This window comes from Myodes glareolus, chromosome 3 (assembly GCF_982192425.1).
Source record: "Myodes glareolus chromosome 3, mMyoGla1.1, whole genome shotgun sequence".
NCBI lineage: Eukaryota > Metazoa > Chordata > Mammalia > Rodentia > Cricetidae > Myodes > Myodes glareolus.
In genome coordinates this window covers 50,423,369-50,450,883 of record NC_142028.1, presented here as the reverse complement: position 1 = coordinate 50,450,883, position 27,515 = coordinate 50,423,369, and the positions used below count along the sequence as shown (strand labels likewise).

Sequence of the window (27,515 nt, the reverse complement as noted above, 5' to 3'; positions counted from 1 at the left end):
CTCACACCCAGATAGCCAAATGGGTTCAGTGAAGCGTTGCAGGAGAGAAACATCTCCAGATTTCTCTTGCCTATGGTGAGCGTAATCAGCTTCTCAGACTTTATCTTCTGCAGGGCACTTCTGCCTTTCCTTCCCCGAGTAAGGCTCCTTGCTGGCAGTCTAAGAAGTGTGGTCTTGTGTGCTGCTTCCCCTGGCCCTATCACAGCATCAGGCTTGCCTGAGTTAATTCTGCTTGCCAGTTAAGGGGCACTCTGATAAAAGGGGGTGACAGGAGGCAGCAGGGAAGAGGGGCCGAGCAGAACCAATTACCCGCTTTAATAATTCAGTGTGTTTCTTAGTAATGGGCTACAGAGTAAACAGCACTACACATAAATGCCGCTTTCCATTATTTATCCACTCCAGAAATGGAAGTTTAATTAAGTCGCACACTTGAGACTTCGAAGCGATTAAGGAGCCGCTTGTCTCAGACAGCAGGCAGGGGAGGTGTGGGAGCCTTGGCTCCCCTCTGAGCTGCCGCTGGGGTTCTAAGGATCATTTTTCATGTGAGTGTGGGGAGGCTGGAGCTCAGACGATGGGGGCAGCGACTTCCAGGCTCACTCAGGCCACATTTGTTATTGCTGTGTTACCATGGCCTGCTTTCAGTTTTTTCCTACAAAAATCTATGTGATAAATCTGAGTGCATCTGTTTATTAATAACAGCCGTGCAACGGTTTAATCCCAGTGCTTTTAGACACATATATACTGTCAGGATTTTTAGTTTATTTATAAAATTGTGCAACTGCCACCCCTGTTTAATTACAGAAAATGTTCATCGCCCCGAAAGAAACTATACCCACTGAGTTATCCTCACATTTTGCTGTTGTCTGTTTCCCGACACGTTCTAGTACATATCGGTACTCATTCTTTTTTATTGTGAAATAATATTTCATTGTGTAGCTCAGCACATTTTACTTAAACATTTGTCTCTTGAAGGATATTTCGGGAGGGCTTGGTGGTCATGGTTATTGCTGGTGTAGATATTTGTATACAGTTTGTGTGTAGACACATGTTTTCAATTTCTGCACATAGCCTTGAGCGAAAGTGCTGAGTCGGGTGGTGCGCCCTATATTTAGAATTTTCAGGGTGTCTATCATAGTTTATAATGCCACCAGCTGTGCTGGAGGGCTCCAATTCTCTAAGTATCTTTATTTATCTTTGTGGTACTGGGGATCAAATCCAATACTCTGCATGTGCCAGGTTAGCAATATACCACTGAACTGTATCTAGAGACAGGGTTTCTCTGTGTAGTCCAAATTGGACTTAATTCACTGTACCTCAAACTCACAATCTTCCTGCCTCAGGCTCCTGGGTCTGTCTATCTACCTTCCTTCTTTATTTCCTTCCTTCCTTCTTTCCTTCTTTCCTTCCTTCCTTTCTTTTTTCTTTTTTTTTTTTTCTGTAAAGATACCCCCATGACACCAGGCATTGGTAGCATGGGAAGCAGAGGTAGAGGCAGGAGAGCTCTGTGAGTTCAAGGCCAGCCTGGTCTACAGACTGAGTTCCAGGACAGTCAGGGCTACACAGAGAAACCCTATCTTGAAGAAAAAAATAAACAAACAAAAAGCCAAAGAACAAAACCCATGCCAGTACCAGAAATGGCTGTAATCACACAGGTGGGTGATGCCTGACAAAGAACAAAATGCTATTGCTGGTTTTCGGCCGAGTCCTCTTCCCTCCAAGGTTCTGCTGAGGGTCCTATAGCTACTGAAGGAGGATCAAGCAATATTAGAACGGCGTTCAAAGAATAACCATACAAGACTGAGACCTCGCCATTGGCATTGCTAGAAAAGGCCTGTGCCACGGTGGCTCAGCCCTGCACCGTCCTTCATCCCTGGTAGATGGGGAAGCAGTTATGTGAGCCACTAACTCCATGATCCCATTTCACAAGTGGCTCAGTCCTGTTTGTTTTATTTATTTTCCCATGGCCCATTTTCTCAGGAAGGGCTTGGGTAGATTTGAGAAGCTAGCAAAACTAAGATGTTCTTAATAAGAGGGTTGATAATAACCAGTGGTTCCATTTATAAGAACATAGTCTAAAGAAATAGTGCAGAAGAAGAAAAATCTACTGACTTCAGTTCCTTGGCACAAGCTTTTGAAATAATATAATACTTAGAAAGAATTAATGAGAAAAATGATTGTAGGTAATGGTGTTTCCTTGGGTAGAATAGTGGATATCCATTAAAAACAATGGTCATGCAGCCTTAAAAATGAACAAGAAAAATGAAAGAATAAAATAAAAATAGCAATTAAAATTATATGCATGCTGGACATGCTAGCACATGCTCTAATCCCAGCTCTCAAGAGGCAGAGGCAGGTGGATCTTTGTGAGTATGAGGCTAGCCTGGTCTACATAGTAAGTTCCAGGACAGACAGGGCTACAAAAGTGAGACCCTGTCTCAAATGTATGCGTGTAAACCACACACATATACACACAGACACACGCTATAAAGCAGCTGTAAAAAATAAAAAGTATGTGTTCAATTGAATAAAGACCTGATTACAACATAAAAAAGTAAAAGTTGCAAAGAAATTTTCATCTGATAACTAATATTTTAAATATTTTAATTACTTATTTGGGAGGCACAGTGCATGAACATCATGGTGCGTGTGTGAAGGCCAAGGGATAACTTAAAGGAGACCATTTTTTCTTCTACTATATGGGTCCCAGGGATCAAATTCAGGTCTTCAAGTTTGAGCCTTCCCTAGTATTTTAATAGTTTGCATTTTATGGTTTTCAGCTTCAAATGTACATTATTTTCACCTTTTTCCTAAGGATAAATGTCTATTTGTACCATATTCTATGATATATAATGTTAACTATGTGGTGTAAAACACAATGAAATATGTAATCATCAGCTGATGTCAGCTTGGGAAAAGGAACTCAGATCCGTGGTCGAAGATAAAAGTGCCAACATTCCTTCTGGCCTTTCTCCCATGAAGGAGGCAGCCAGGCAAAGTGCTAGCAAAGACATGAGAGGCTGGAGAACAGAATTTGTGATGCATGTTTCAGGGAGAAGATGAAGGTGAGCTTGTGGAGGGCACAGAGCTACAGGGTCAGGAGGCTGAGTCGGGACTGAGTCCTCAACAATGATGTTGGGCACTTAGCTGGGCAGAAACGCTGTGACCCAGAACTAAGCCCCAGTGGATGAGGAGTGACCTAGAAGTAGATGGATACCAAGAGGGGAAGAGAGAGGAAATGCAGGGGAGTTCTCAGTGCCCTTCACCCTCTGGATGAAGGCACATGCCTGTGTCTGGTGATGACCACGAGAGGCCAGGAGCATCCTGCTTCCTCTCCTGGATGGGACAGGCACCAGGAGAAAGTGGTGCCCTCCCAGGATTTCATCAAGGCAAGAGAAGGGAACACTAAGCAAGATCTGAGGTAGGGCAGGTGTTGCCAGCATAGGGCCAAAGGTAAAAGGTCATTGAGAGCATCCTGACCTGGAACTGTAGGTGGGAAAATGAGTGTGATGTATGTGTGTTGGTAGGCAACCTTCAGGAGCTCCCCAAGACTCTCTGTCTCTCTGTTTCTCTCTCTGTCTCTCTCTGTCTCTCTGTCTCTCTCTCTTTCTCTCTCTGTGTTGACTGAGTTTTCTGTCCTGCCTGGTTTTCACATTCATTAAATCCCAAAGAAATCACACAGAGGTTTACATTAACTATAAACTGATTGGCCCAATAGCTCAGACTTCTTATTAACTCTTTTAACTTATATTAGCCCATTATTCTTATCTGTGTTAGCCACATGGCTCAGTACCTTATTCAGTGGGGCAGTCACATCTTGCTTCTTCTGTGATTGGGTCAGAACTCCAGAGGAATGGGCTTCCTCCTTCCCAGAATTCTCCTGTTCTTCTTGGCCCACCTCTACTTCCTGTCTGGTTGTCTCGCACATACTTCCTGCCTAGCTACTGGCCAATAAGCATTTATTTGAAATATAATTGACAGAAGACAGACCATGGTCCCACACTGTGTGTGTGTGTGTGTGTGTGTGTGTGTGTGTGTGTGTGTGTGTGTGTATTTACCTGATAACAAACAACAGACAAGTGTGTTTTGCCAGGCAGGGAGTCTCCCACCATCTGCGGTACAGACCATTTCTTCCTGTCACAGCTGGAGGCATGATGGGAGGTGTGAGTCAGAGTTGTGGGAGAAGGTGACCAGGAAAGAGGTGACTCAGTGGGTATTTCAAAGGATGAATCAAGGCAGAGTGTGGTAGCTGTGTCTGTAATCCCAGCAATTGGGCATTAGAGGATCAGAAGTTGAAGACTAGTCTTAGCTACATAATAAACTCTGGTCCAGCCTGTGCAACAAGAGACGTCATCTCAACAAACAAACTGGCTGGAGATATAGCTCAGTTGGTACAGTGCTTGGCTTATAAGCAGGACCCGGGTTCAAACCCCAGAACAGGCATGGCAATGCAGTACCTCTGTGGGTTCAGCTCTGGGAGGCAGACCCTTGAGCTCCTGGTCAGTCAGCCCAGCCTGATAGGTGAGTCCCAGGCCAGTGATAGTTCCTGTCTCAGAGGAACAGTGCTAAGGAGGTCCTCTGGCCTCCATACATACCACTCACCCATGTGCACATGTGCCTGCAAACAGTGCACCTTTGTGCGTGTGCACTTGTGCACGCATCCACATCCACACAACAGATTCCCCTACATTCCGAAAAGCAAATGTTTACTCCAGTTGCTTTTATAAAATAAGCCAGAGCGGAGTTACCACCCTACGTCTGGCCAAGTCCAGAGCCCTGAGGGGTTAAGAAGTTCCAGTTTCCTGGACAGAGCTCCTCAGATCCTTGCAGATTTGGGGGACATTTGAGAGGGGCTGAGTGTGCTGTAGGTGGGAGCTGGTGAAAAGCACACCATTGCAGCACCCCCATTCTTCATTATTCATGTGACAGCGCACCACGGCTGCCTGTGACCCAGAGCCTGAGGCTTGTACTGTAACGTGAGAGGGAGCAGTGGGGCCAGCGAAGGTCTCGCTAAATCCCAACCACTGGTGCTGGACCTGGCAGCAGAAGTGGCTTTTCATTACCTGTTACCAGACACCATGAATTATGCATGCCTAGGCCCTTGTTTTCTGTACAGCACAGGCCAGAGCCCTGGAGCCTGCAGAGAAGTGAAGAGACGGTTTGCTCTGCCTTGGGAAGCGGGAGCTTTCCTTCCCTCCTTCCCTTCTTTTGGATTTGGTTTTAGGGGTGGGGGCCAGAGCCTCAGCATGCTAGCTAAGTGCTCCACCACTGAGCACGTCCCTGCTCTACATACTTTCCTCAATGAGAAAAAGTATTTGTTCATCAGTTTGGAAGGCACACACACAGATACAGATAATGAATTTCTGTATGCTCAACACTCAGCTTAAGAATTGCAACTTTCGGTACTGGAGAAATGGCTCCACCTTTGAGAGTGTGTGTGTGTGCTGTTCTTACAGAAGGCCTGAGTTCAGTTTACAATAATGTGGCTCAACCTTATCTGCCTGCAACCCCAGCTCCAAAAGATCAACACTCTCTTCTGGCCTTTGCTGGCATGTGTACACACACACACAACCACACACACACACACACATTCACTTAAATAAAAATGAATTCATCCATGAAAGAAAAGAAATACAACTTTTAGTTAGCCTCCAGAAATAACTACTGTTCTGTATTGAATTGTTGGTATAATTTACTTTTACTCCATATACATCAGCAAATAAGATATAATACTCCTTCTTTCTCTTACTTAAGGGGATTTAAATAAAAAAAAAACAAGTAAACATACAAAATGGTACCACACTGATTGTCGTGATCAGCATACACATGATAATGGGCTTTCTTTTGCATATTAACATTGCAGTATTTTAAGATCCTAAAAGGTTTCACTAGGACCAAGAACATTAGAGAATAAGGATCCTGTATGAAAATGGACGAGAGTAATTTGGTGCTTATTTAACCCCCAGACCTGCATTTAAAGCCCCAGGAATCAGCGCCATTCTGCTATGACAACACTCTTTCTTGTGTTGAAGGCTGACTGTGACTATTCTGTTACAATCCGCACAGACTTCTTCACTTCCTCCTAGGCCCGTGCTGGAGTCTGCTGTTCTAGGTTATTCTTTTTCCCTGCTTTATGGTAATCTGCTCTCTCACCATGGCAAATCTGTTGGTGATCTTCTTTGCATGGCCATTGGCTTATTTTTTACACAGACCTGTTCTGCATGCTCTTGCATGGGATTATGCAAACATGCAAGAGTTTCTGCAGGTTATTCATGGGGAAGTCCATGAGAAAGAACAGGTGTGTGCCCATCTTCAAACCTGCTAACTTGGCAAATATCTCTTTAGGGTTTGGGCCAGTGTCCACTGTTCAGGACCCGAGTCGTCTGTTCCCTGCCCCAACCCATGAGGGAGCTCATCAGGGACATCCTTTTATTTTGCCATCTTCCCCAGTCAGCAAAAATTTAAATTTACTTAAATTTGTTTGTACCAGCTTACTGAGGTTTAGACTTATTGTCTCTGGGTGAAAATGAGCATGGTGGACCCCTACTGTTTAGGGGTGGGGAAGGTATTCTTTTTTCCATTCTGAGGATATAATGGGAGGTCTCTTGCATGCCAGGCAGGTGCTTTACCGCCACACTATATTCCAGCCCCATTTGTCATTACCTTTGCAACACACCTGCATTCCCAAATACAGGGCAGATTTTAACCAACTGTTCACATTGAGTCTTGTAGCGTTTTTAATACTTGTGTGTATACATGCATGTGCAAGAGTGTGTGTGCATGTGGTGATAAGAGGACAGCTTGCAGGAGTTTAGAGGTTGGTTCACTCCTTGCACCGTGTCGTTCCAGGGACTCAAGGTCTGGTCCTTGGGTGTGGCTACAAGAAACTTCTGCTGGAAGAAACATCTCGGAGGCCTCAGAGTGTTCTGGGCCTTTTGGCTGGTCCTTAACCATGTTTAAATCATCATCTTAGTGCTGTTCCCATGGCCTCTCCTCCCATCCACAGAAGTTAGTAATTGAGAATTGACTTTAATAGTGGGCGTGACCCCTCTACGAGGTGTATACCTGAAGACCAGCAGGCATGCAGGTCCCGAGGGGTGGGGTCCTCATGATTTCCAGGCTCATCCGGACTTAGTTTCTCCTCTGCCACTGTCCCCTAGAGATGCTCTGTCCTCACTGCCTGAAGCCACTGATGGATTTCTTGTCAGGCCGGCCTGTCTTGCCCGATGTCACACTGCACAGTCACCCACCGTGGATGAGATACCACCCTGTCAGCAGTGTTCTGTCACAACCTTTTTCACCTAAAAGATATTTTTACTTTATGTGCATTGGTGCTTGGCCTGAGTGTATGTCTGTGTGAGGGTGTCAGATCTTGGAGTTAGAGACAGTTGTTCGCTACCATGTGGGTATTGGGAGAATTGTATCTCTCCAGCCCCCACTTTTTGACTTTTTCTGCAAGGTACTTAGGGATTGTCCCCCCGGCCCTGTGGGTGTGTTCATGTGTGTATGTGTGGAGACTGGAAGACAAGGTTGGGTGTTGTTGCTTACACTCCATCCAATTTTTTTTCCCCCCTGAGACTGTTTCTTGCTTATCTGGAACTCAACAAATGGCCTTGGCCGGCTGGCTGTTGAGCCCCAGGAACCACCTGTCTTGCCTCCCCCGTGCTGGCATCACAAGTGGGCAACACTATGCCTAGCTTTTCTTAGCCAGGTTCTGGGATCAAATTGAGGTTCTCCTGCGTTCAGAGCAAACCCTTCACAAGCTGAGCCCCGTCACCTTTTCAGTGTCAATTCTCTTCTTCCCTTGTCCTCTGGAGTGGCTGCTCCATCTTTGCTTGGTTCAGCTCTGTTCTAGAATACTCTCTCACACATAATGGGCCTTTAGTAAAGATTTGTCCATAAAGGAGTGGGTGGTGGTTAGTAAAGAGAGAAGAGAGAACACTTTGGAGAGAAACTAGAATGAGTGAAATGAATGAATGTTCATGTGTCAAGTCCAAATGTCTTAGGTTTCTATGGCTACGACAAAACACCATGACCAAAATGCAAGTTGCAGGGGAAAGTGTTCATTTGGCTTACAATTCTACATTGCTGTTCAACACTGAAGGAAATCAGGACAGGAACTCAAACTGGGCAGGATCCTAGAGGCAGGAGCTGATGCAGAGGCCAGGTGTGCTACTTACTGGCTTGCTTCCCCTGGCTTGCTCAGACTACTTTCCTTCAGAACCCAGGACCACCAACCAGGGATGGCACCACCCACCATACCCTCCCTCGGGGATCACTAATTGAGGCATTTCCTTAACCGAGGCTCCTTCGTCTCTGATGACTCTAGCTTTGTCAAGTCGACACACAAAACCAGCCAGTGCACCTAGAAATACACTGTGTGGACTGAAATAAAGCCACGAATGGGAGCAAGAGTGTGACTGAGTGTGACCAAGTGTGATGACGAGCAACCATCCATTCAGGTAGGCTGTATTAGTGGCAGTTGAGATATAGTTAGGATTCCTAATTGGCAGTTTGTATTTGATCTTGAAGGCAGGTAAGCCTCACCTGATTCTAATTGGAAAACTAACAAGACTGGCATCTTGGAACCCCACCAGCAGCCCCACACCAATGAGGACAGCACATTAGGTTGGGGACTATAGTTAAAGCCGAGATGAATAGACCTCCCACGGGGCTGTCTGTCCCGGTGATAGGGGAGAGAAGTCAGTGGCCACATCTGAAAAGAAAAGGGGGGCTGGAGAGAAGTGAGCGATTCATAAAGATACCATCTTTCCTCGTGACTCCCAAAGTTAGTGAAATCCGAGAACCAGCTGCATCTAGCCTGGGCTGAGCCACCAGGTCAGGCTTCTGCCAAGCTTGCTCTTAAGTAATCAAACTGGGACACGGTCCAGGATGCTCCACCCACAGCTTCAACTTCCCTCTTGGTGAAAGCAATCTGGAATGAGCCTGCAAGCACCCCAGAGCGGGGAGGGGGGAAGAGAGGGAAGCAGGGAGGCCACAGAGGTTTTTGGAAGGAAGGTGGCATTTGACATCCAAGTTCTCCTGCTCTCCAAATCTTTCGTGTGAGTGAATTGCATTCATTTGTCTCCGGGCACCGTTTTCAACCCGACTTCTTCCAGCTTGCCTGCAAATGTTTCTCAGTGGTGCTTTTGAGGCTTGGCTTCAGCTCCCTGGCTGGGACCAATCTTTATTCCTAGGAAATAGCTGGATGATGATCCTAGACTCCTGGATCCCATTTCTCCTTCCAGCTGTTCATTTGGTATTGGATACCTTGATGTTCGCAGGTTCGCGCACCTCCCCCTGCCTGCTTCTCACTAAGCAGAGACTCATACCCACTACTTCACCCCCTCCTTGACCAGACAGGATTAACACCTGTTTCTTCAAGGCCATCCTGGGACACCGTGGGTGTGGGGGCGTGTAGGTTGTTCCCTTCCTTCACCTCTTGCAATTACACAGCTTTCCTTCCATCCGGCAGTCACGCATTCCACCACAACCTAAAAACCTCCAGATGAGGGGAGTATCATATTTCGAGGTTCACATGGGAAAGCCACGACTCACCCGCCTCTTGTTCAAATTGCATCAAATCTAATTTCCATGGCCCTGTGCTAGTAGGAACCCCACAGCCCCCAGTCAGCTGTCGGAGTTTGGAAATGATATTTCCAAACACAGTCCTGTAGGCAGCCAGCAGGCACTAGACAGCTGAGTGCTGGCAGAGAAAGCCCCAGACACCTATAGCCATCCAAACAGTGACTCATCTCATTATGGCCAGGATAAATATGGGAATAAATGGTATTTTTCTACAAGCAGGAAGAATTGTCAAAATGCTTATCACTTTATAAAATATAACAGATTGTGCCTGTTCATGTTTTGAAATGTTCCAACCATTCAGGGTGGGTTTTTTTTTTTTTAATTTTTTATTTTTTTAAGTTCAGCTTGTTTTTCTTCTTTCTAGGAGGCCTGGGGAAGCTAGGAGTTTGCACTCCGTGCCGCCCGAGCTCTGGATTCACCTGGCTGTGGTGGCCTGCGGCAACCGGTTGGAGGAGACGCTGGTCATGCTCAAGTCGGCCGTGCTCTTCAGCCACAGGAAGATGTGCTTTCACATCTTCACAGAGGACGCGCTGAAGCCCGAGTTCGATAAGCAGGTGAACCAGGGTAAACGGAGGCACAGTGTTTATGGGAGGGCCGTTAGACCACACTGGGCGAGCTGACAATGCAGATCACAGCTGGAGCTGGCTGCATGCTCAGTTGTTGGAAGAAGACCTTGGATCCTTGGCTTGGGGCATTGCTTTGCTTGTGTGTGATTCAGAGATGGGCTCAGTTTCCAAAGCACTTGCTGAGCAAGCGTGAGAACCTATGTTTGGGTCTCCATAAACCATGATGACATGTGTCTGAACCTATATTTGGGTGCCCATAACCCATGGTGGCATGTGTCTGAACCTATGTTTGGGTCTCCATAACCCACGGTGGCATGTGTCTGAACGTATGTTTGGGTGTCCATAACCCACAGTGGAATGTGTCTGAAAACCCTGCACTCCTAAGCCGAGATGTGAAGTAGAGACAGGAGAACCTACGGAAGCTCATTGGCCAGCTGACTTGGCTTGTGCAGCTGCAAAAGTCAGACCCCGCCTCCAACATAATACAAGGTGAAGACCGTGAAGACCGGCACCCAAGGTTGTCCAACAACCTCCATGTGTTCCAGGGCATGGGTGTATGCCCAAGTTCACACACACTAGCACACACAAGAATTTTTAAAACTGGGCCAGTCATGTCCTCCTCTTAGACATATTAGTCTGTGTTGGGTTATTAGAACTGCCCACCTTCCTGGGGCAAATAGCTTGTTTTTATGTATTGAGGAGAGAATTTTAAATAACAAGTAGCAGGCTCAACAAGATAAATCCAAATAATGTAGAGGATAAAAGACAGAGTCCTCTCTACCCTCCAGTCTCATGTAAGAGATGTCAGAGTTAATGATTTGAGGGAGTTCTGCCATGTTTTCCTTTTCACCCAGAGGTCAGTGTATGTTTCTGTATGTAGACACACATATGTCTGTTCATATGCACACACGTACATATATAGATCAGGGCTGTGCTCTCCTGGATTCTCTGCTGTGAGGCCATGGATCTGGGCTAGTGCTCCAACACCCTCACCCCCTTTTTGGCGACTGTGGAGATTTTGTTATGCAGCTGGGTCTCCGTTTACTTGGCTCTTGCTTCTCTGGGTTTTAACCCACACAGAGGAGCTACAGAAAGACTGGTTCCCTCAGTGGAGGTCCTGCCCGACCTCGGCAGGCCGGGCTTTGTTTTCCTTGGATGTTTTAGGTTGTACCAAGGTCTTGGATTCTGGCAGAGCGGGAACCTGCTTTGTTTTGTTTCTGCTGACTGAGTCAACAGAGCTCCGTCCTGTCATCAGGCTAGGGGAGCTCGTGAGGAATGCCAAGAACAATGCATTGGGCAGAGAAAGACTAACAACAGAAGACTGGAGAATGTGTTATGTTTCCTAAGGGAAAAGTCACCTCCAGATGCCACCCGAGAGAAGCCAGGAATGGGTAGTTTCAGAGCTTTGGAGTCAATTGGAACGATGCCTTGTGGAATGCCTCGGGGGACAAGGGAATGAAAAGGTTGGAACACTCCCAGCTGGCTGCTCTTAAGCAGTGTTATAAGGGGAAGACAATGACAGCATGAAGATTATGGTAGGTTATGTCAGCTGAGCATTCGTGATTTCTTCTCGTTGGTCTTCACAACTCTTTGCAGAAAGTAACCCTGTCTAATTTAGGGTTTTGGGGTTTTTTTTTGGTTGTTGTTGTTGCTGTATTAAAATACCCGAGGTTAGGTAACATTCTAAAGAAAAAAAAGTTCATTTAACTCAGAGCTCTGGAGGTTCAAGATATGGTCCCAGTATCATCTTAGTTGCAAGGATCTTATGACTAAGGAGGCGGGAGAGACAATGCCCTACCATAGCAGAAAAAAGACATCACATTGCCAGACAGGAATCCGGATCAGATACTTTCTTTAGATGTTACCTTTAAACATTACCTCACTAAGGACTGGGCTCCTGACATGTGAACTTGCTGGGTGAGAGCTCAAAGCATAGCAAACTGAGAAAACCAAGACTCAAGGAGTTCTGTTGGTTTGCTCACTAAATGGCAGATTCCTGTCTTTGTGGCATTTACAATTCCGTGCACCTTCCTGAACCACTAGACAAAGAACTCACATTAAAAACTTGGTTCGCTATTTACTTGTTCTGGAATCTTGGGTTAGTCTTTTCACCTTTGAATGTCTCCTCTTCTGAATCTGCAACTTGGGGCTAGCCTGTACCATTCTGCCTATACACCATGGACAGTTCGCGAGTCAGAGATTGAAATACTCTCTCTCTCTCACAGACTCTCACACACACAGACACGGGTCATCCTTGAAACAAGAATGCCCCTTCTATTGTGTTCCAGGGCAGCTTATAAAGGCTCTCCTTGACTAATGGTCACACCCTAGCTCTCAGGATTTTTCAGCTGCAAGCCCACCAGAAACCACTCCCCTGCCGTCAGGAACTCATGAGGGTCTCATGCTCAGACCACTTGCAAGCATAGGAAAACAAGTTGTTTACTTTGGCAGGCAAGAAGTCGCAGAAAATTTAGGGTCTGAGGGTCTGTAGTCCCCAACACTAGCCCAGGCTATTCTTAGAAAACTGATGTTCAGGATGGCTCCAGTCAGCTGTAGTGATGGCTTCTGCAGAGTTCAAAACTTTGCATGCCCGCTGCTTCTCTCCCACAGGGACTAACTGGTCCGTATGGCCTTGGCTCTGGGTCAGGAGCTCAATGGCAGTGCTCATTCACACAGCTGCACCTGCTGGAACGTTGTTGACCAGTCAGGATTTCCCAGGACGCTCTACTTTAGGGAAGGGAGACTGGAATGTCAGAACCACGCCTTTGGCTCCTTTTGTGTAACACCGAGGTGGATCTCTTCAACTGTCCAGAAGCAGCCACAGGCCTTCCAACTGCGAGGGCCTCAGAACTGTTCATACACAAGAATGGCGGAAAACTGGCCATGGATGAACATTATTCAATCACACAGAGTCCATCTGACATCTCCTGCATGCTGGATGCTGAGCGTGGGGCTGCACATTTGGCTAGAGGTTGCATGGGGAAGGGGAGATGTGTATGATCGTATCTGTATGGCCAACTGTACCTTCCAGAGTGTTCATATCCGTGGATACACTCCTCCCGTACTGGACTGGAGTAGGTCTGCACACCAGTAACATCAGGTGGAGTGGAAGGAGACCATCCGTGGGAGAAGACTTGAAAAGGCATTTCATTGTCTCTCTTGGGTTACCAACTCTGGGTGAAACCCACTGCTGTGACTGTGGAGATCTTCATATGATGATGTATGAAGTCTTCTTGACTGTTGTGGTGGTTTGAAGAAAATGGCCCCCAAAGGAAGTGACATTATTAGGAGGTATGGTTTTGTTGGAGTCGGTATGGTCTTGTTGGAGGAAGTGTGCCACTATGGGGGTGGGCTTTGAGGTCTCTCTTTTTTCTCAAGCTTCATTCAGGCTACTTCCTGCTACCTTCTGGTCAAGATGTAGCCAGCACCACATCTGCCTGCACACTGTGCATGCTCCCTGTCTTGATGATAATAGACTGAACCTCTGAAACTGTGAGCTACCACCTCAATTAAATGTTCTCTTTGTAAGAGTTGCCATGGTCATGGTGCCTATTCACAGCAATTTAAAAAAAATCCCTAACTAAGACACCCATGCTCATGTATGAGCTTGGAGGCAGATCCTCCAGGCTCAGCCTTCAGAGAAGCCCCATTAAAACTTTAGATTAGCATAGACATCTTCCCCCTCCAATGTCAAGAGGGCCCAGAACCAGACCATCTCAGCTCATACATTCCTGACCTTAAATTATTTGAGTGGGCTGAAGATATAGCTCAGAGGTTAAGAATACTTGCTTCTAGGGCTGGGGAGGTGGCTCAGCAGTTAAAAGCACTGGCTGCTTTTCTAGAGGTCCTCAATTTAATTCCCAGCAACCATATGGTGGCTCACAACCATCTATAATGGGATCTGATGCCCCCTTCTGGCATAGAGGCATACATGCAGAAAGAGCATTCAGATACATAAAATAAATCTTAAAAACAAAACAGTGCTTCTCACCTGGGCCGTGGTAGAGCATGACTTTAATCCCAGCACTCAGAAGGCAAAGCCAGGCTGGTTTCTGTGAGTTTGAGGCCAGTCTAGTATACAGAGAGAATTCTAGAACAGTCAGAGCTACACAGAGAAATCCTGTTTCAAAATTCCAAAGAAAGAAAAGAACACTTGCTTCTCTTGCAGAGAACCCAGGTTGCACCCGCAGAGTGAACCACAACCATATGTAACTCCAATTTGGGGGGCTTCATTCCCCTTTTATAACTCGACAGGCAACAGGAATGCATGTGTTACTTGTCCATACATGCAAGCAAAACCTCTTATACATATAAAATAAATAAAAGAGTTGATTGAGCCTGTTCTGGTGGTGCAGGCCTGTAATCCCAGCTGCATGGGAGGTTGAGGCAGGAGAATCATGAGTCTAAGCCCTGCCCGGAGTACAAAGTGAGTTTAAGGCCAACCTGGGCAACTGACTCAGAATGAAAAGTAGAAAGAGGGCTGGGGATGCAACTCTGAGAGGGCATTGCCTGGCATACATGAGGTCCTGGGTTCATTCCTCCCTGCTACGCACACACACACACACACACAGAAGGAGGTAAAGGAGGGAGAGAAAGGGAGGAAGAAGGAGGGAGAAACATGAAGTGGTTGGTAAGATGGTAGTAGGTGAGGGTGTTTGCCACCAAGCTTTCCAACCTGAGTTCAGTCTCGGAGACCTACACGACAGGAGAGAACTAGCTCCTGCAAGTTGTCCTCTGACCTTCACACACGTGAGATGGCTTGCATGTGCACAGACATAGGATAAATGAATAAATAATTGTAATAAAATTTTTTAAATTTATTTGGGGAGAAACATTTATGGCCTTAAGCTGTTACTTTCTGGGTTGTTTGTTACAAGGTAACAGTTAATACTACTGTGCACGCATGCACACACATCATATATGTAGCGACGCATTCAGATGAGGGAGTATGACAGATGTAATGACATATAACATCTAAGGATAGGTCATGAAAAGAGACAGCTTTTGTTTAACCCTTTGGGGTGTGCTGTACCTAGAAGTTTCCACCATTTCCAGAGAAGTTCAGAGTAGTCTGTGTGAGGAGACCCTCAGAAGTCAGCAGAGAGAGGAGTGAGGCCTCGGCCAACAGACTGCCTTAGCCTGTCCAGGCACACGGACAAAGTTGCCTCCGGCTTTTCATACCTGGCCTTTAAGGCTTCAGGATGGTGAAGCACAGTCCCTGTTCTCACTGTGACTTGTCTGAATTGCTGACCCGTGGATTCTGAGTGTGTAATAGGTGGCTGTTGGATGAGCCACAGTGACTGCCATGTTGCAGTCTCGGAGTAACCTCCTCTGGGACGCCATGCTCAATGCTTACGGTGCTCTGCTGTGTGTGGTTTGCCTGATACACTTTCTCTTGAGTGGCTTCGAGTCTCTGTGAAGCCAGTGAAGGATATTGCTGTAAGTGTTGCTGTGGTTGGATCTGGACTGTCCCCCAAACGCCATAGTAAACTCTTGGGCCTCCTTGGTGCTGTTACGAAGTGGAGGACTGCCGCTCTCCGCGCCCCCCTCTCTGCTCTCAATGCACTAGAACCCAGTTCGCGAGCTTCAGGCAAGAGGCCGGAGGTTGAGGAAACAAATGCAGAGACAGACCGACACATGGACCTTCGATCGCTGGCAAAAAAAAAACAAACAAACAAAAAAAAAAACCCTTCTTTAATAGGACCATGGAGGCTTAAATACCCTGAAGTCAATGGCCAACAGGTGAAAATTCCATCGTCTGATTCTCTAGGCAAAGGACAGCTTTTAGTAACTTCAATTAGAAGGCTCTAGTAGGGAAGAGCAGCTGAAGGCCTGGAACCCAATTGGTCCCAACAGAGGACCTCAAGAAAGTTAAACCTGTGGTTTTAAGTGCTTGTAGCTGTCTATTAGGGCCCTATCACCTTTCTGCTTTCTCTTTTAAAAGAAGATTTATTTAATTTTAAGTGTGTTGTTGTTTTCCTTCATGTTTGCCTGTGTACCACATGCATGCAGTTCTCACAGAGGCCAGAAGAGGGTATCAGATCCCCTAGAACTAGAGTTAGAGAAGGTTGTGAGCTACCATGTGAGTGCTGGGAGTTGAACCTGGGTCCTCTGGAAACAGAGCCAGTGTTCTAACCACTGAACCATCTCATCTGTTTCTTCTGTGCGCATTGCTGTCATGATCTGCTTCCTTGTCACGGGCCCCACAGCAACTGGACCAGAGCCTGGACCTATTTTTTCCCTCATTTTGACTTTTTAGTTATGGTGTTGGTTTAGTTTGGTTTGGTTGAAACAGTCTGACGACATGTTTCCTGCCTGCTGCCTCTGCCCTTCAAGTGCAAGAACTGAAGATTGCGCCACCCTGCCAGGAACCTTTCCTCTTTTTAAGTCGGCTGTAGTAGGAGGCTGCTTGTTCATTTCCTGGCTGCCCAGACTCCCAAAATAACCAACAGAAACTGTATTAATTAACTCTCTATTTGGTCTATTAGCTCTAGCTTTTTATGGGCTAGCTCTTACGTCCTAAACTAGCCCATCTCCATTAATCTGTGTATCACCACATGGCTGTGACTTATCGGGTTCCATCCCCTGCATCTGTCTCTGGCAGGGCTACATGGTGTCTCCTGACTCTGCCTTATTTCCCCACCTAACTCTACTCTACCCTATCAAAGGCCAGGGCAGATTTATTCATTAAACAGTAAAACACATAGACAGAAGGACGTCCCACACCAGTAGGTGACCTCAGGTATTTCATTGCAGTACAGTCAGGCTGACTAACACAGGTCTTAGGCGCTTGGCACAACATGTGGTATCACCTCTTTTCCATGCAATAATTGTGGTGACGGTTTAGATTCGAAACCTGAGACTCTCTGTAGGTGATAGAAGGTCCCTCTGCTTCCGTTTTTGTCATCCACATCTCATGGCAAACCATTCTTCTGAGCATGTTTGTAGAGTACCGTTGTGGGGCCAGTCTGATCATTCTTTGCAGTTCTTTCACTCTGCAAAGATCCTCTGGAATGTGTGCTGTCCATTGGGCATTTTGTTACTGCAGCTGGCTGAGGCTGGGTTGGGGGGAGGGGGCGGTGTCACCCCTTTTCTCTGCTGTCACCCAGCACTGAGCATTTTAGGCATATTCAGAGTTTTTCATGATAACTTCCTGGGATATTTAGAACCACGTATTTTTACCTCGGGATGCAATTTAAAAAAAGTCAACCACCATTACCAAGCCTCGGCTGCTGCACCATGGGTTAGGTCTTCTATATTTAGAGCGTTCCTCTTCTTTTTTAAAAAGTTGTGTTACATGCGGCCTCTCTTTAAGAGAAAAAGAACAAAAGGCTCCAGAAGTTGCTTTTAAAGGGTATTCTGGGGCTGGGAAGATGGCTCAGCTTGTTAAAGGGCTTGCTAAGCAAGCCAGATGAGCCGAGTTTGATCCCAGGAATACAGGTAAAAGGCTTCAGGTAGCTCACATTTGTTAGCCAAGAACGCCTACTGTGAGATGGTAGCAAAGACAGAATCACCCAGAAGCTCACAACCCTGGAATAAAGAGAGGGCAACAACATGAGAAATTGCCTTCAGAAGGTAGAAGGGGACTATCTCCTGCGCATGCGCACACACACTTTCACGACGGGAAGGGCTGAACTTTGAGGGGGAAGAAGAGCCAACTAGAAAAGAACGTACGCCTGAGGACCTCATTTCCACCCCTGAAATCCCTGGTGGAAAGAAGACCTGACTCACAGAGGTGCATTCCAGTGTTCAAGCGCCGGTTCATACCTTCATGAGCAAACAGCTCCAGACTGCCTGTGGCTCTGAGCCCTGGTGACGGGCTGCCGGAAGGAAGGCCTTGTACGGAGGAAGTGTGAGCGGCCAAAGTTTAGCACAGATCAGTGGCCATATTTGGATCATTCCAGAGTAAGTCTCTAGCAAGGGCTTTGTTGGCATTTTTGTTTGGGTGAGCTTAAGTAGCAGGCAGTTCCTAGAGGTTAGGTGCTGGTTTCTAACTAGCCTGGGATGGCGCTGTTTGACCTCCATGTGTCTCAGCTGCTTAGGTAGAAACCTGTTATTGGAACTGATGAAGCCTCCTAACCTCTGTGTTCGTTCCTTTTCCCTTGTTGTGATAAAACACCGCGACAAAAGCAGCTTATTAGAAGGAAAAGTTTGTTTGAACTTCTGATTCCAGAGGGGTAAGAGTCCATTGTGGCAAGAAAGCATGGCGGCACAGGCCGGAACAGAATGCTGAGGACTTACGTCTTAAACCCCAAGCAAAAATGGAACAGCATGTGGCTTTAAAACCACCTTCTCCAGCAAGGCTGCACCTCCTGATCCTACCCAAACAATGCCACTAATTGGGGCCCAAGCATTTAAACATCTGAGTCTTTGGGGGACGTTCTCATTCAAGTCACCACAGCCTCCCAATTAACTATCCTATTAGAAGCTATAGTTATAGCAGTTAGCTTTTCAACAGAAATACTAGCTACCACACAATAGGATAATAGCTTCAAAATGCAGAGAATATATCCGCTTGGATATTCTTCCCTGGTTAAACTACACACAGAGAATGAAAGAATCAACGGCAAAAGATCATCATTAAAGGAGACTTTATGGGATGTTCTTCAAGATAGAGTAAAGTGATCCCAGAAGGAGGGTGGGAACACAAGAAAAGAAGATACGCAGGCAAAGTGGAAGATTGATGATTTAAAAAGTAATACCTGCCAGGCAGTGGTGGCGCATTCAGGAGGCAGAGGCAGGCCAATCTCAGTGAGTTCGAGGCCAGCTTGGTCTACAGAGAAAGTTTCAGGACTGGCTTCATCACTACTGAGAAACCCTGTCTCAAAACAACAACAACAACAAACCCCAAAAATTAATACCTAAATTGTAGAGTGAATTTGAAAAACCATACTAAACTATCATCTGAACCATAGTTAGACTTTCCATATGTCCCCGTAAGTCGGGGGTATGGCGACAGCTAGCATCTGACTTCATAAGGATGCTGTCATTTTGAAGAGAAGCACTAAAAAGAGGACATGATATACAGAACATGGAGGTGGAAAAGAAAGAAAGTCTTCATGTAGAAAGGAACAGCAACAGCCACAACAGATAAAACAAGATTGGAGATGGGAAAGAAACCAAAAAAGCGGAAGTGTAGCTTTGAACCTTTGTAGAAATCAATTAAATGTGCGCTGTAACAAATATACATGGATTGGGGTTGCTCTCGTTGAAGACATGGCCTGGGAAAGAGAGATTAGATCTGAAGATCAAAATAAAGGAGACCCCACACACACACACATTCTTGGAGGACTGAATTAGGGCTCCATGTATGCCCAACATGTGTGCCTGTGCTTGCTAAGCGGTCGGTCCTGTTGTACTAAGTGAGTGTCGGTCCTCCTGAACCAGTGAGCTCGATTGTGGAATTAATGCTGGGGTGCGTTCAGATTGGCCAACACCCATCGAGTCAAATGTTAAATGCTTTCAATTGTCACTCAGAAATTGTCAAGTATGGGGCTGGAGAGATGGCTCAGGGGTTCAGAGCACTGGCTATTCTTCCAGAGGACCCAGGTTCAATTCCCAGCCCCCACATGCTAGCTCACAACTGTCTGTTACTCAAGTTCCAAGGAATCTGACACCCTTACACCAATGCACCTAAAAGTTAAATAAATTATTTTAAAAAAGAAATTGCCAAGTACTCCCAATGTCTCTAAAAGTTTGTGTTTATAAAAATGATGTGTGTTGCCAGGCAGTGGTGGCACATACCTTTAATCCCAGCATGTGGGAGGCAGAGGCAGGTGGATCTCAGTGAGTTCAAGGCCAGCCAAATCTACAGAGTGAGTTCCAGGGCAGGCAGGACTATTACACAAAGAAACCCTGTGTCGAAAAACAAAAACAAACAGAAAAGATGTGTGTACATTTTAAACAAATAACCAATAGATTTGTGAACCACACATGAAAAAGGCCTCACCACCACAGTAGTGCCCAGAACAATTTTGACATATTTTTCTGTTCCATGTCTGTGCTGGTTAGTTTCTTTGTCAGTTTGACTAAAGCTAGAATTATCTGGAAAGAGGAAATGTCAATTGAGGAGTTGCTTCTGTCAGACTGGCCTGTGGGCAACTCTGTGGGGAATTTTCATACTACTAATTGGTAATGGAGGGCCCAGTCTACTGGAGGTGATACCACTCCTGAGCAGGTCCAGGTTTCGTATTTTGTATACGAAAGCAGGCTAAGCCAGCCATGAAGGAGAGTAGGCAGAGAGTTTCTCTGTGTCCTGCCAACTGTTCCCAAATAACCACATATAGACTTCTTATTAATTATGAAAGCCCATAGCTTAGGCTTGTTTTTAGGTAACTCTTGTAATTTCAATTAACCCAATTTCTAGTCATCGATGTGCCGCCTCAGGACTCATTTACCTCACGTATGTACGTTCCACACTGCTTCTTCCCCCACTCCCAATGCCACCTTTCTTTTTCTCTGCCGCCAAAATCCTGCCTAGCCACTGACCATTTAGCTTTTTTATTAAACCAGTCACAGTGGCATATAGTCACACAGTGTAAAGGAATATTCTACAGAGGAGCAAGCCACTAAGTAGGATTCCTCCATGGCCTCTACACCGGTTCCCATCTCCAGGCTCCCCACCAAGTTCCTGCCCTGACTTCCCTTTGTGATGGACTGTAAGCTTTAAACTGAAATAAACTTTCTTTCCTTCCCAAAATGCTTTGGGGCATGGTGCTTTATTACAGAAACAGAAAGCAAACTAAAACAGTACATTTTCGTATGACTATCAGAAATTAAATCATACACCATGTTCTTCCTTTTACTAATAATGCATAGATAATTAATTTCATCTAAAGCAGGGGGTAGCTTTTTAAAGTTTTCCTGTAAAACACCAGCTATAGCAACTGATGCTTCGCTGATGTTGTGGATCACAGTTGTATTCACCCCTGTCATTAAGTGGCCTTAACAATGTGCACATGTGTGTGTGTGTGTGTGTGTGTGACTGGGTTCCATTCTATTTAGGGATACAAATTCAAGTTCCATGTAAATTTTATCTATCACAAAGCATGAGTCTTTTGATTTTTTTAAAGATTTATTTTATTTTTAATTATGTGTGTGTATGTATGTATGTGGGTATGTACACGTGGCTACAGCTGCCTGTGGAGGCCAGATTCATTAGGTTCCCCCCAGAGCTGGAGTAACACATGGTGGCGAACCACTTGATGGAATGCTGAGAACTGAACTCAGGTCCTCTGCCAGAGCAGTGTGCATGCACTCTTAACCACTGAGCCATGTCCAGTCCCCATGATTGTAGCAGGAGAAGCAGGCTGCTTCTTCTTCCCAGTCACCCGGCTAGCTTAACCCCCAAAATAACCACACAGAAATTGTATTAATTAAATTACTGCCTGGCCCATTATATCTAGCATCTTCTTGGCCAACTCTCATATCTTGATCTAACCCATTTCTATCAATCTGTGTAACATCATGAGGTCATGGCTTACTGGGAAAGATTCTAACCAGCATCAGTCTCAGGCAGGAGCTTCATGGTGTCTGCCACACTGCCCTTCTTCCCAAAATTCTCTTCTGTCTACTCCCCCCACCTAAGTGCTGCCCTCTCAAAAGGCCAAGGCAGTTTCTTTATTCAACCAATGAAAGCAGCACATAGAAGAACCTCGTACATCACATGATGTCTTTGACTACCTTAAAATGTCAAGTTGCTTTCCTGGGTGTGGTGGGCTGGGTATTGGTCTTTTGAGGTCATCATTTGCTGACTCTGGCTCTATGATGTGGTCACGAAGAACTGCATTGTATTTTGTTATTCAGACATACCTATAAGCTGGCAATGACTAGAGAGGTGATGACTCAGTAGTTAAGAGTTGAATCCTAAAAAAACAAAAGAGTTGAATCCTGTTCTCATGCACATGGTGCTCACAGTCATCTGTATGATTTAGATAAAAGAACACAGTTCTCTGAGGGGTGCAGTGGGCCACCAGGGGCAGCAGGGTCCCACCTCTGTGGATTCCAGGAAGGTGGGAGGGGGCGGGTGAGAGACAGAGACGGATAGGCATGCCATGCAGAGTGAGTTTGGATATAGTTTATTCAGTAAAAGGGAAGGAAAGGGAAGAGGGAGAAAAGGAAAGAGGGAGGGAGAGAGAGAAACAGAGAGAGAGAGGAGGGGGGAGAAGAAAAGAGGCCTCAGTCACCTCTTCTGAAGAGAGATGGGACAGAGAGTGCAGGTTGGAAGCTGAAGGAAGATCCGCTTGTTTTGGCTGAAAGGGAGGGGGGAGTGGGTGGGGCTTGTCTCTTAAAGGGATAGGACAGACCATTACATTCCCATCTCTTATAATAAAAAGGCAGGAGGTTAGGGACAACAAGTTAAAGGAATTCGGATGGCAGATTCTCAAGTCTGCTTTCTGTTTATTTGTGGGCATCATCTTGGGGGGAGCCTGAGAAAGCTGGGTGCTGGCCACGCTTTGGGACCTGGGGTTCCCAGATTTTTCTTTCACTTTTCTTTTTTTCTTTTCTTTTCTTTTGGACCACTTACAAGTGGTCCCCACTGTGAGAGACTGCTTGGAGAGGCCTCTATCCTGTCTGGCTTCTGAGTCGCCTGGACCAGGGCCAGTCACCTTCATTAACACCCTGCCTATAGAGAGAAGACATTCTTCTACAGGCCTTGTGGTATTGCTGTTTTTGCAGGTTTTCACATTTTCAGCTATGGAATATAAACCCTCAAACTATCAGCCTATAAATGCTCTGCTGGTGTCCCGCCAGCTGTGCTTTTCCTTTCACTGGGCAGCCCCTTCCCCACCCGTCTGAAAATGCTCTTTTCCTCTTGCTCCAAGTCCTGTTCTATTCTATCCCTGCCACCGCTACCACTGTCCTGCAAGGGAGCTGTTTTCAATTCCAGCCTTTGCTCCCCACCACAGCTTGTGGCTGGGCGGTGTAGCTACAGGGTGGATCACACCTCTAGGTCTCTCATGTTATTATATTTAAAACTCCCGTAGCTTAAAAACCGTGGCTTCTTCATACAACACATGACCACCACCATTTTTATATGGCCAGGTGACCTTACCATCATCTTAATGAGGTCAGGCAACCTTACTGCCATCTTAATTAATGACCAGGTCAGGTGACCTAGTCCTGCCATCTTTACTGAGTTATACCCTGCCTGATCTTCCGGTTTACTTATGTTTTTGTCTCTAAATTCCTATTGCTGACTCTGTTATATGTGTGTTTTGCACAGTGGCATGCCTTTGGTAGGGCCCACCAAGAGTATCCACTTTGCCCAATTCCTGTTCACTGTGTGTGTGTTTACTGTTAACTGTTATGATCATTTACCCAATATATATCATTCCAGACTAACAAACCAATAAGTCTCATGTTTTAAATTGGTATGTACTTTTAAGTCACTTACAAAAATACTATATATGTAATCCAACCCTGCTTTAAAATATATTAAACTGTTCTCTACTATTTTCAGTTCTGCCATTAAGCTTCTATTACAAACAGTTTTTTTTTCTTTCTGTCTTTTTACAAGTGTAAATCTTACCTGTTAAGTTGAGAGCCAGTACAGTCAAGCTTGGACCCAGTTCTCCAATCAGATTCTATACTGTAGTTATAGCTCATCTATACTCTGTAAACAGCCCTCAACTGCTCAGAGATCTGGGAATATGGCATTTAAATGCTTAATTATTATAAGACTTTTTATAACAAAAAGAGACAGGTTGGCTCCTAGCAGCAGCGCTCTATTTCCTCCAAAGAAGACAGAAGACAGATGGGCACAAAACAATGTCCATCCGCAATTCATTTCAACTACCAAGTACTGGGAAAAACTGCCTTTCATCTAAACTGAAGATCTCCGGACAGTGGACAGAGTTGCTGGAATTGACAGCCTAGCTGCTCAGGTCAAGGTAGGCTTGTCTTCCTACAGATTTCTTAGCCTACAGGATCTTCTGGAGCCTGGCAGGCCCTGTGCTAAACAGCAAAAGGCAAATACGACCCTCAGCAGCCATGGAGGACCCTGAGGAGTAGCTCTAGGTGCCAACTAAGTAAGTTCTCTGTCGTTTTTAAATCAATAACTCAAGTAAAATTTTATTCTTCTCAAAGATCTCTGATGCAGTTTGACAGATGAGAGGTTTTATCATTTTAAAGGACAGCCTCACCAAACAAATTTCAATAAACTACAAGTTAATAAAATCCTCTCTCATGCTGCCTTTAATTGTCTTAAAGATACTTTTCATTATGCAAAAATATCTGTCACAGTCATTCTGATATAAATATGCTGCTGTTTAAAACTTATATTTTCACAAACCCAAAAAATTCTTGTGAGTTCCAGGGAGCCAAACTGAAGGATCCACTTTAAACAGGACAGATACACCCCTCTCCATTCCCTGGTACTAAAAAATTTTTCCTAAACTTAACTTTGTCCTGTTTGCCAATACCTTAAACATGCCTAAGAGACACTGGACATTTCCATACCACAATCACCGGGTGGGAGCAAAAAGACCAGTTACCCCAGGATGTGACCAGCACCCAGCTTTCTCAGGTCCCCCCACCCCGCCCCAAGACGACACTCAGAAATACGCAGGAAGCAGTCTTGAGAATCTGCCATTCCAATTGTGTCTAACCTCCCGCCTTTTTATTATAAAAAAAAAAGAGAGATGGGAATGTAATGGTCTGTCCTGTCCCTTTAAGAGACAAGCCCCGCCCATTCCCCCCTTCTGCCTAAACAAGCCACAAGCTGATCTTCCTTCAGCTTCCAACCTGTGCTCTAGCTGCCCCATCTCTCTTCAGAAGAGGTGACTGAGGCCTCTTTTTCTCTCCCCCTCCTCTCTCTCCCTCTCCCTTTCTCTCTCTCTTTCCCCTTCTCTTCCTTTCTCTCCCTCTCTCCTTCTCTCCCCATTTCCTCTCCTTCCCTTTTACTGAATAAACTATATCCAAACTCACTCTGCATGGCTCTGTCTCTCACCCACCACGGCTCCTTGTGGGACCAGCTGCCCTGCCACTGACCCGCCAAGGTCTCCCCCCCCCCCCCCCCCGCCGCCACCTGCAACCCACAGAGGCCATGGAAGGTGGGACCCTGCTGCCCCTCACAGCCCACTGCACCCCTCAGGGAACTGCACTGTTTTATCTAAATGATAACACAGGGGAACAATGCCGTCTTCTGTCTTCTGCAGATACCAGCTGTGCAGGAAAAACTTGCAGACACATTTTGGTGGTTTAAAAACAAATGGCCCCCCTAAGGGTGGCACTATTGGGAAGTGTGGCTTTGTTGGAGTGGGTGTGGCCTTGTTGGAGGAAGTGTGTCACTGTCCAGGTGGACTGTGAGGTCTCATATATGCTCATGCTATGCCCAGTGTGACAGTTGCTTCTACTGCTGGCAGATGAAGGTGCAGGGCTCTCAGCTCCTTCTCCAGCACCATGTCTGCCTGTACACTGTTTGAAGATAATGGACTAAATCCCTGAAACTGTATGCCAGTCCCAATTAAAAGTTTTCCTTTGTAACAGTTGCCGTGGTCATGGTGTCTCTTCACAGCAACACACATTAGATGAATAAATTTTTTTGTTGTTGTTGTTGTTGTTGTTGTTTTTCAAGTCAGGGTTTCTCTGTAGCTTTGGAGCCTGTCCTGGAGCTAGCTCTTATAGACCAGGCTGGCCTCAAACTCACAGAGATCCACCTGCCTCTGCCTCCTGAGTACTGGGATTAAAATTGAATAAATTTTTTAAAAATTAATATCTGCAAAGAAAAAAAACATATTCACTACAAAAGTTCTGAAGAATACAGAAATATCAACAGAAAATGAGACCCATAAGCACCACCTGTAAAGGTGTCCACTTTTAATAAAAGGATACTATCTGTCTAGCTTTTTCTCCACATATAAAAGACATGTGCTTAGGGGCTAGAGAGATGGCCTAGTAGTTAAAGACGCTTTCTGCTTTCGCAGAGGATTCAGGTTCAGTTCCCAGCACCCACATCGGATGGCTCACAATGGTAACTCTAGTTCCAGGGATCCAACACTCTCTTCTGGCCTCTGCAGGCAACAGGCACACCACACAGTACACATACGGTGCACATACATACCTGCATGCAAAGCCCTCATTCATGTAAATGTAAACCTTGAAATAAAGATGTGTATATTTTTGCTATTTGGTGGAGCCATATTAGAATTTTTTGAGACAGGATCTCACATAGCCCAGACTAGCCTCAAATTTGTGTTCCTCTTACCTCAACCTCTTTAATTCTGGGATTACAGGCATGCACCCTTCACCGGACATATAATAGCTTTTGTATACATCACACAGAAACACACATTCTTTATTCTGCATATTCCATATATGGAATATCTATCATGATTTTCGTTTTCCCAGTTCCTTATGAATTGACATTTAGAGTCTCTCCAGATTTTGTTGCCACAACTCCATTGTGACGAAAGCCCTTGTACCTCTCTTTCTGTTAACCAGCTTCTGAATTGTTCTGAACTGCCCTCTTGGCATGTCATCCATTCCCTTTGGCAGTGTTTGTGGACCAGTCTCCCAACTCCCCTGCCTTCAGCAAACGTGGTTTGTTTTCACTTCTAGCAGTGTTATAGGAGAATGTCTTTTCACTTAGTGACCTGTAGAAGCAGTAATGAAGCTAATCTCGCTGTGTGAGTTGCCTGGATAATTTCCACTGTGCCTGCCAGAGGCCTCTCAGGTGTCCTCCATACATCTTGGTGTCTAACCCTAACCCTTCTGTGTCCCCATGTTTTGCAGTTGCGCCAGTGGCCCGACTCATATACAAAGAAGTTTGAGCACAGAATCTACCCCATCACATTTTCCGTCGGAAACCCCCAGGAATGGAAGAAATTATTCAAACCCTGTGCCGCCCAGAGGCTCTTCCTTCCGGTAGGAACCCTGTTAACAAGATGCTGCTTGGGAAAGACTCCCCCTTGAAAATCGTGAAATCAGCCGAGGTGTGGTAGAGACCCTTACTGCGGGCAATGAAAGTGTCCCCCTCAGTTCTAGCATTGATGCTCTCAGTCTGCTGTGTGCAGATGGAGGATCTAGAAGGTTCTTGAAGGCTCTTCCCTCAAGATTTTGGGTCTGAGAGCAACCAAAGCATGCCTTAGACAAGGGACTTTGTGTCTGTGGCTTCACCATTAACTGAGAACTGAGGCAGAGAAAGGGTGCCATGGATATATGTCATATATAATCCCACTGTGTCCTGGAAAAGATCTTAGAGACCATTTGTGACTAGACACAAATGAAGTGCAGTTACTGGGTGACAAAGGTTTGGGAATCCTGAGAAAGAGAGGTCCAGGTAAGAGATGACTGTGTGCAGAGGCCCTGATCTGGGAAGAGGCGTGTATCCCAAAATAAAAGTCCATAGACTAGAGGGGGAGA

General features: G+C 45.7%; 1 protein-coding gene across 1 annotated transcript in view; it reads left to right on the top strand.

Moving 5' to 3' along the window:
- The window catches only part of Gxylt2 (glucoside xylosyltransferase 2), a 96,168-nt gene that overhangs the window by 17,131 nt on the left and 51,522 nt on the right, over positions 1-27,515 (top strand). Inside the window, exons 2-3 of the mRNA XM_085685995.2 lie at positions 9,950-10,139; positions 26,886-27,017. Coding sequence (XP_085542121.2) covers positions 9,950-10,139; positions 26,886-27,017 — 322 coding nt within the window. The remainder of the gene's footprint in view (positions 1-9,949; positions 10,140-26,885; positions 27,018-27,515) is intronic.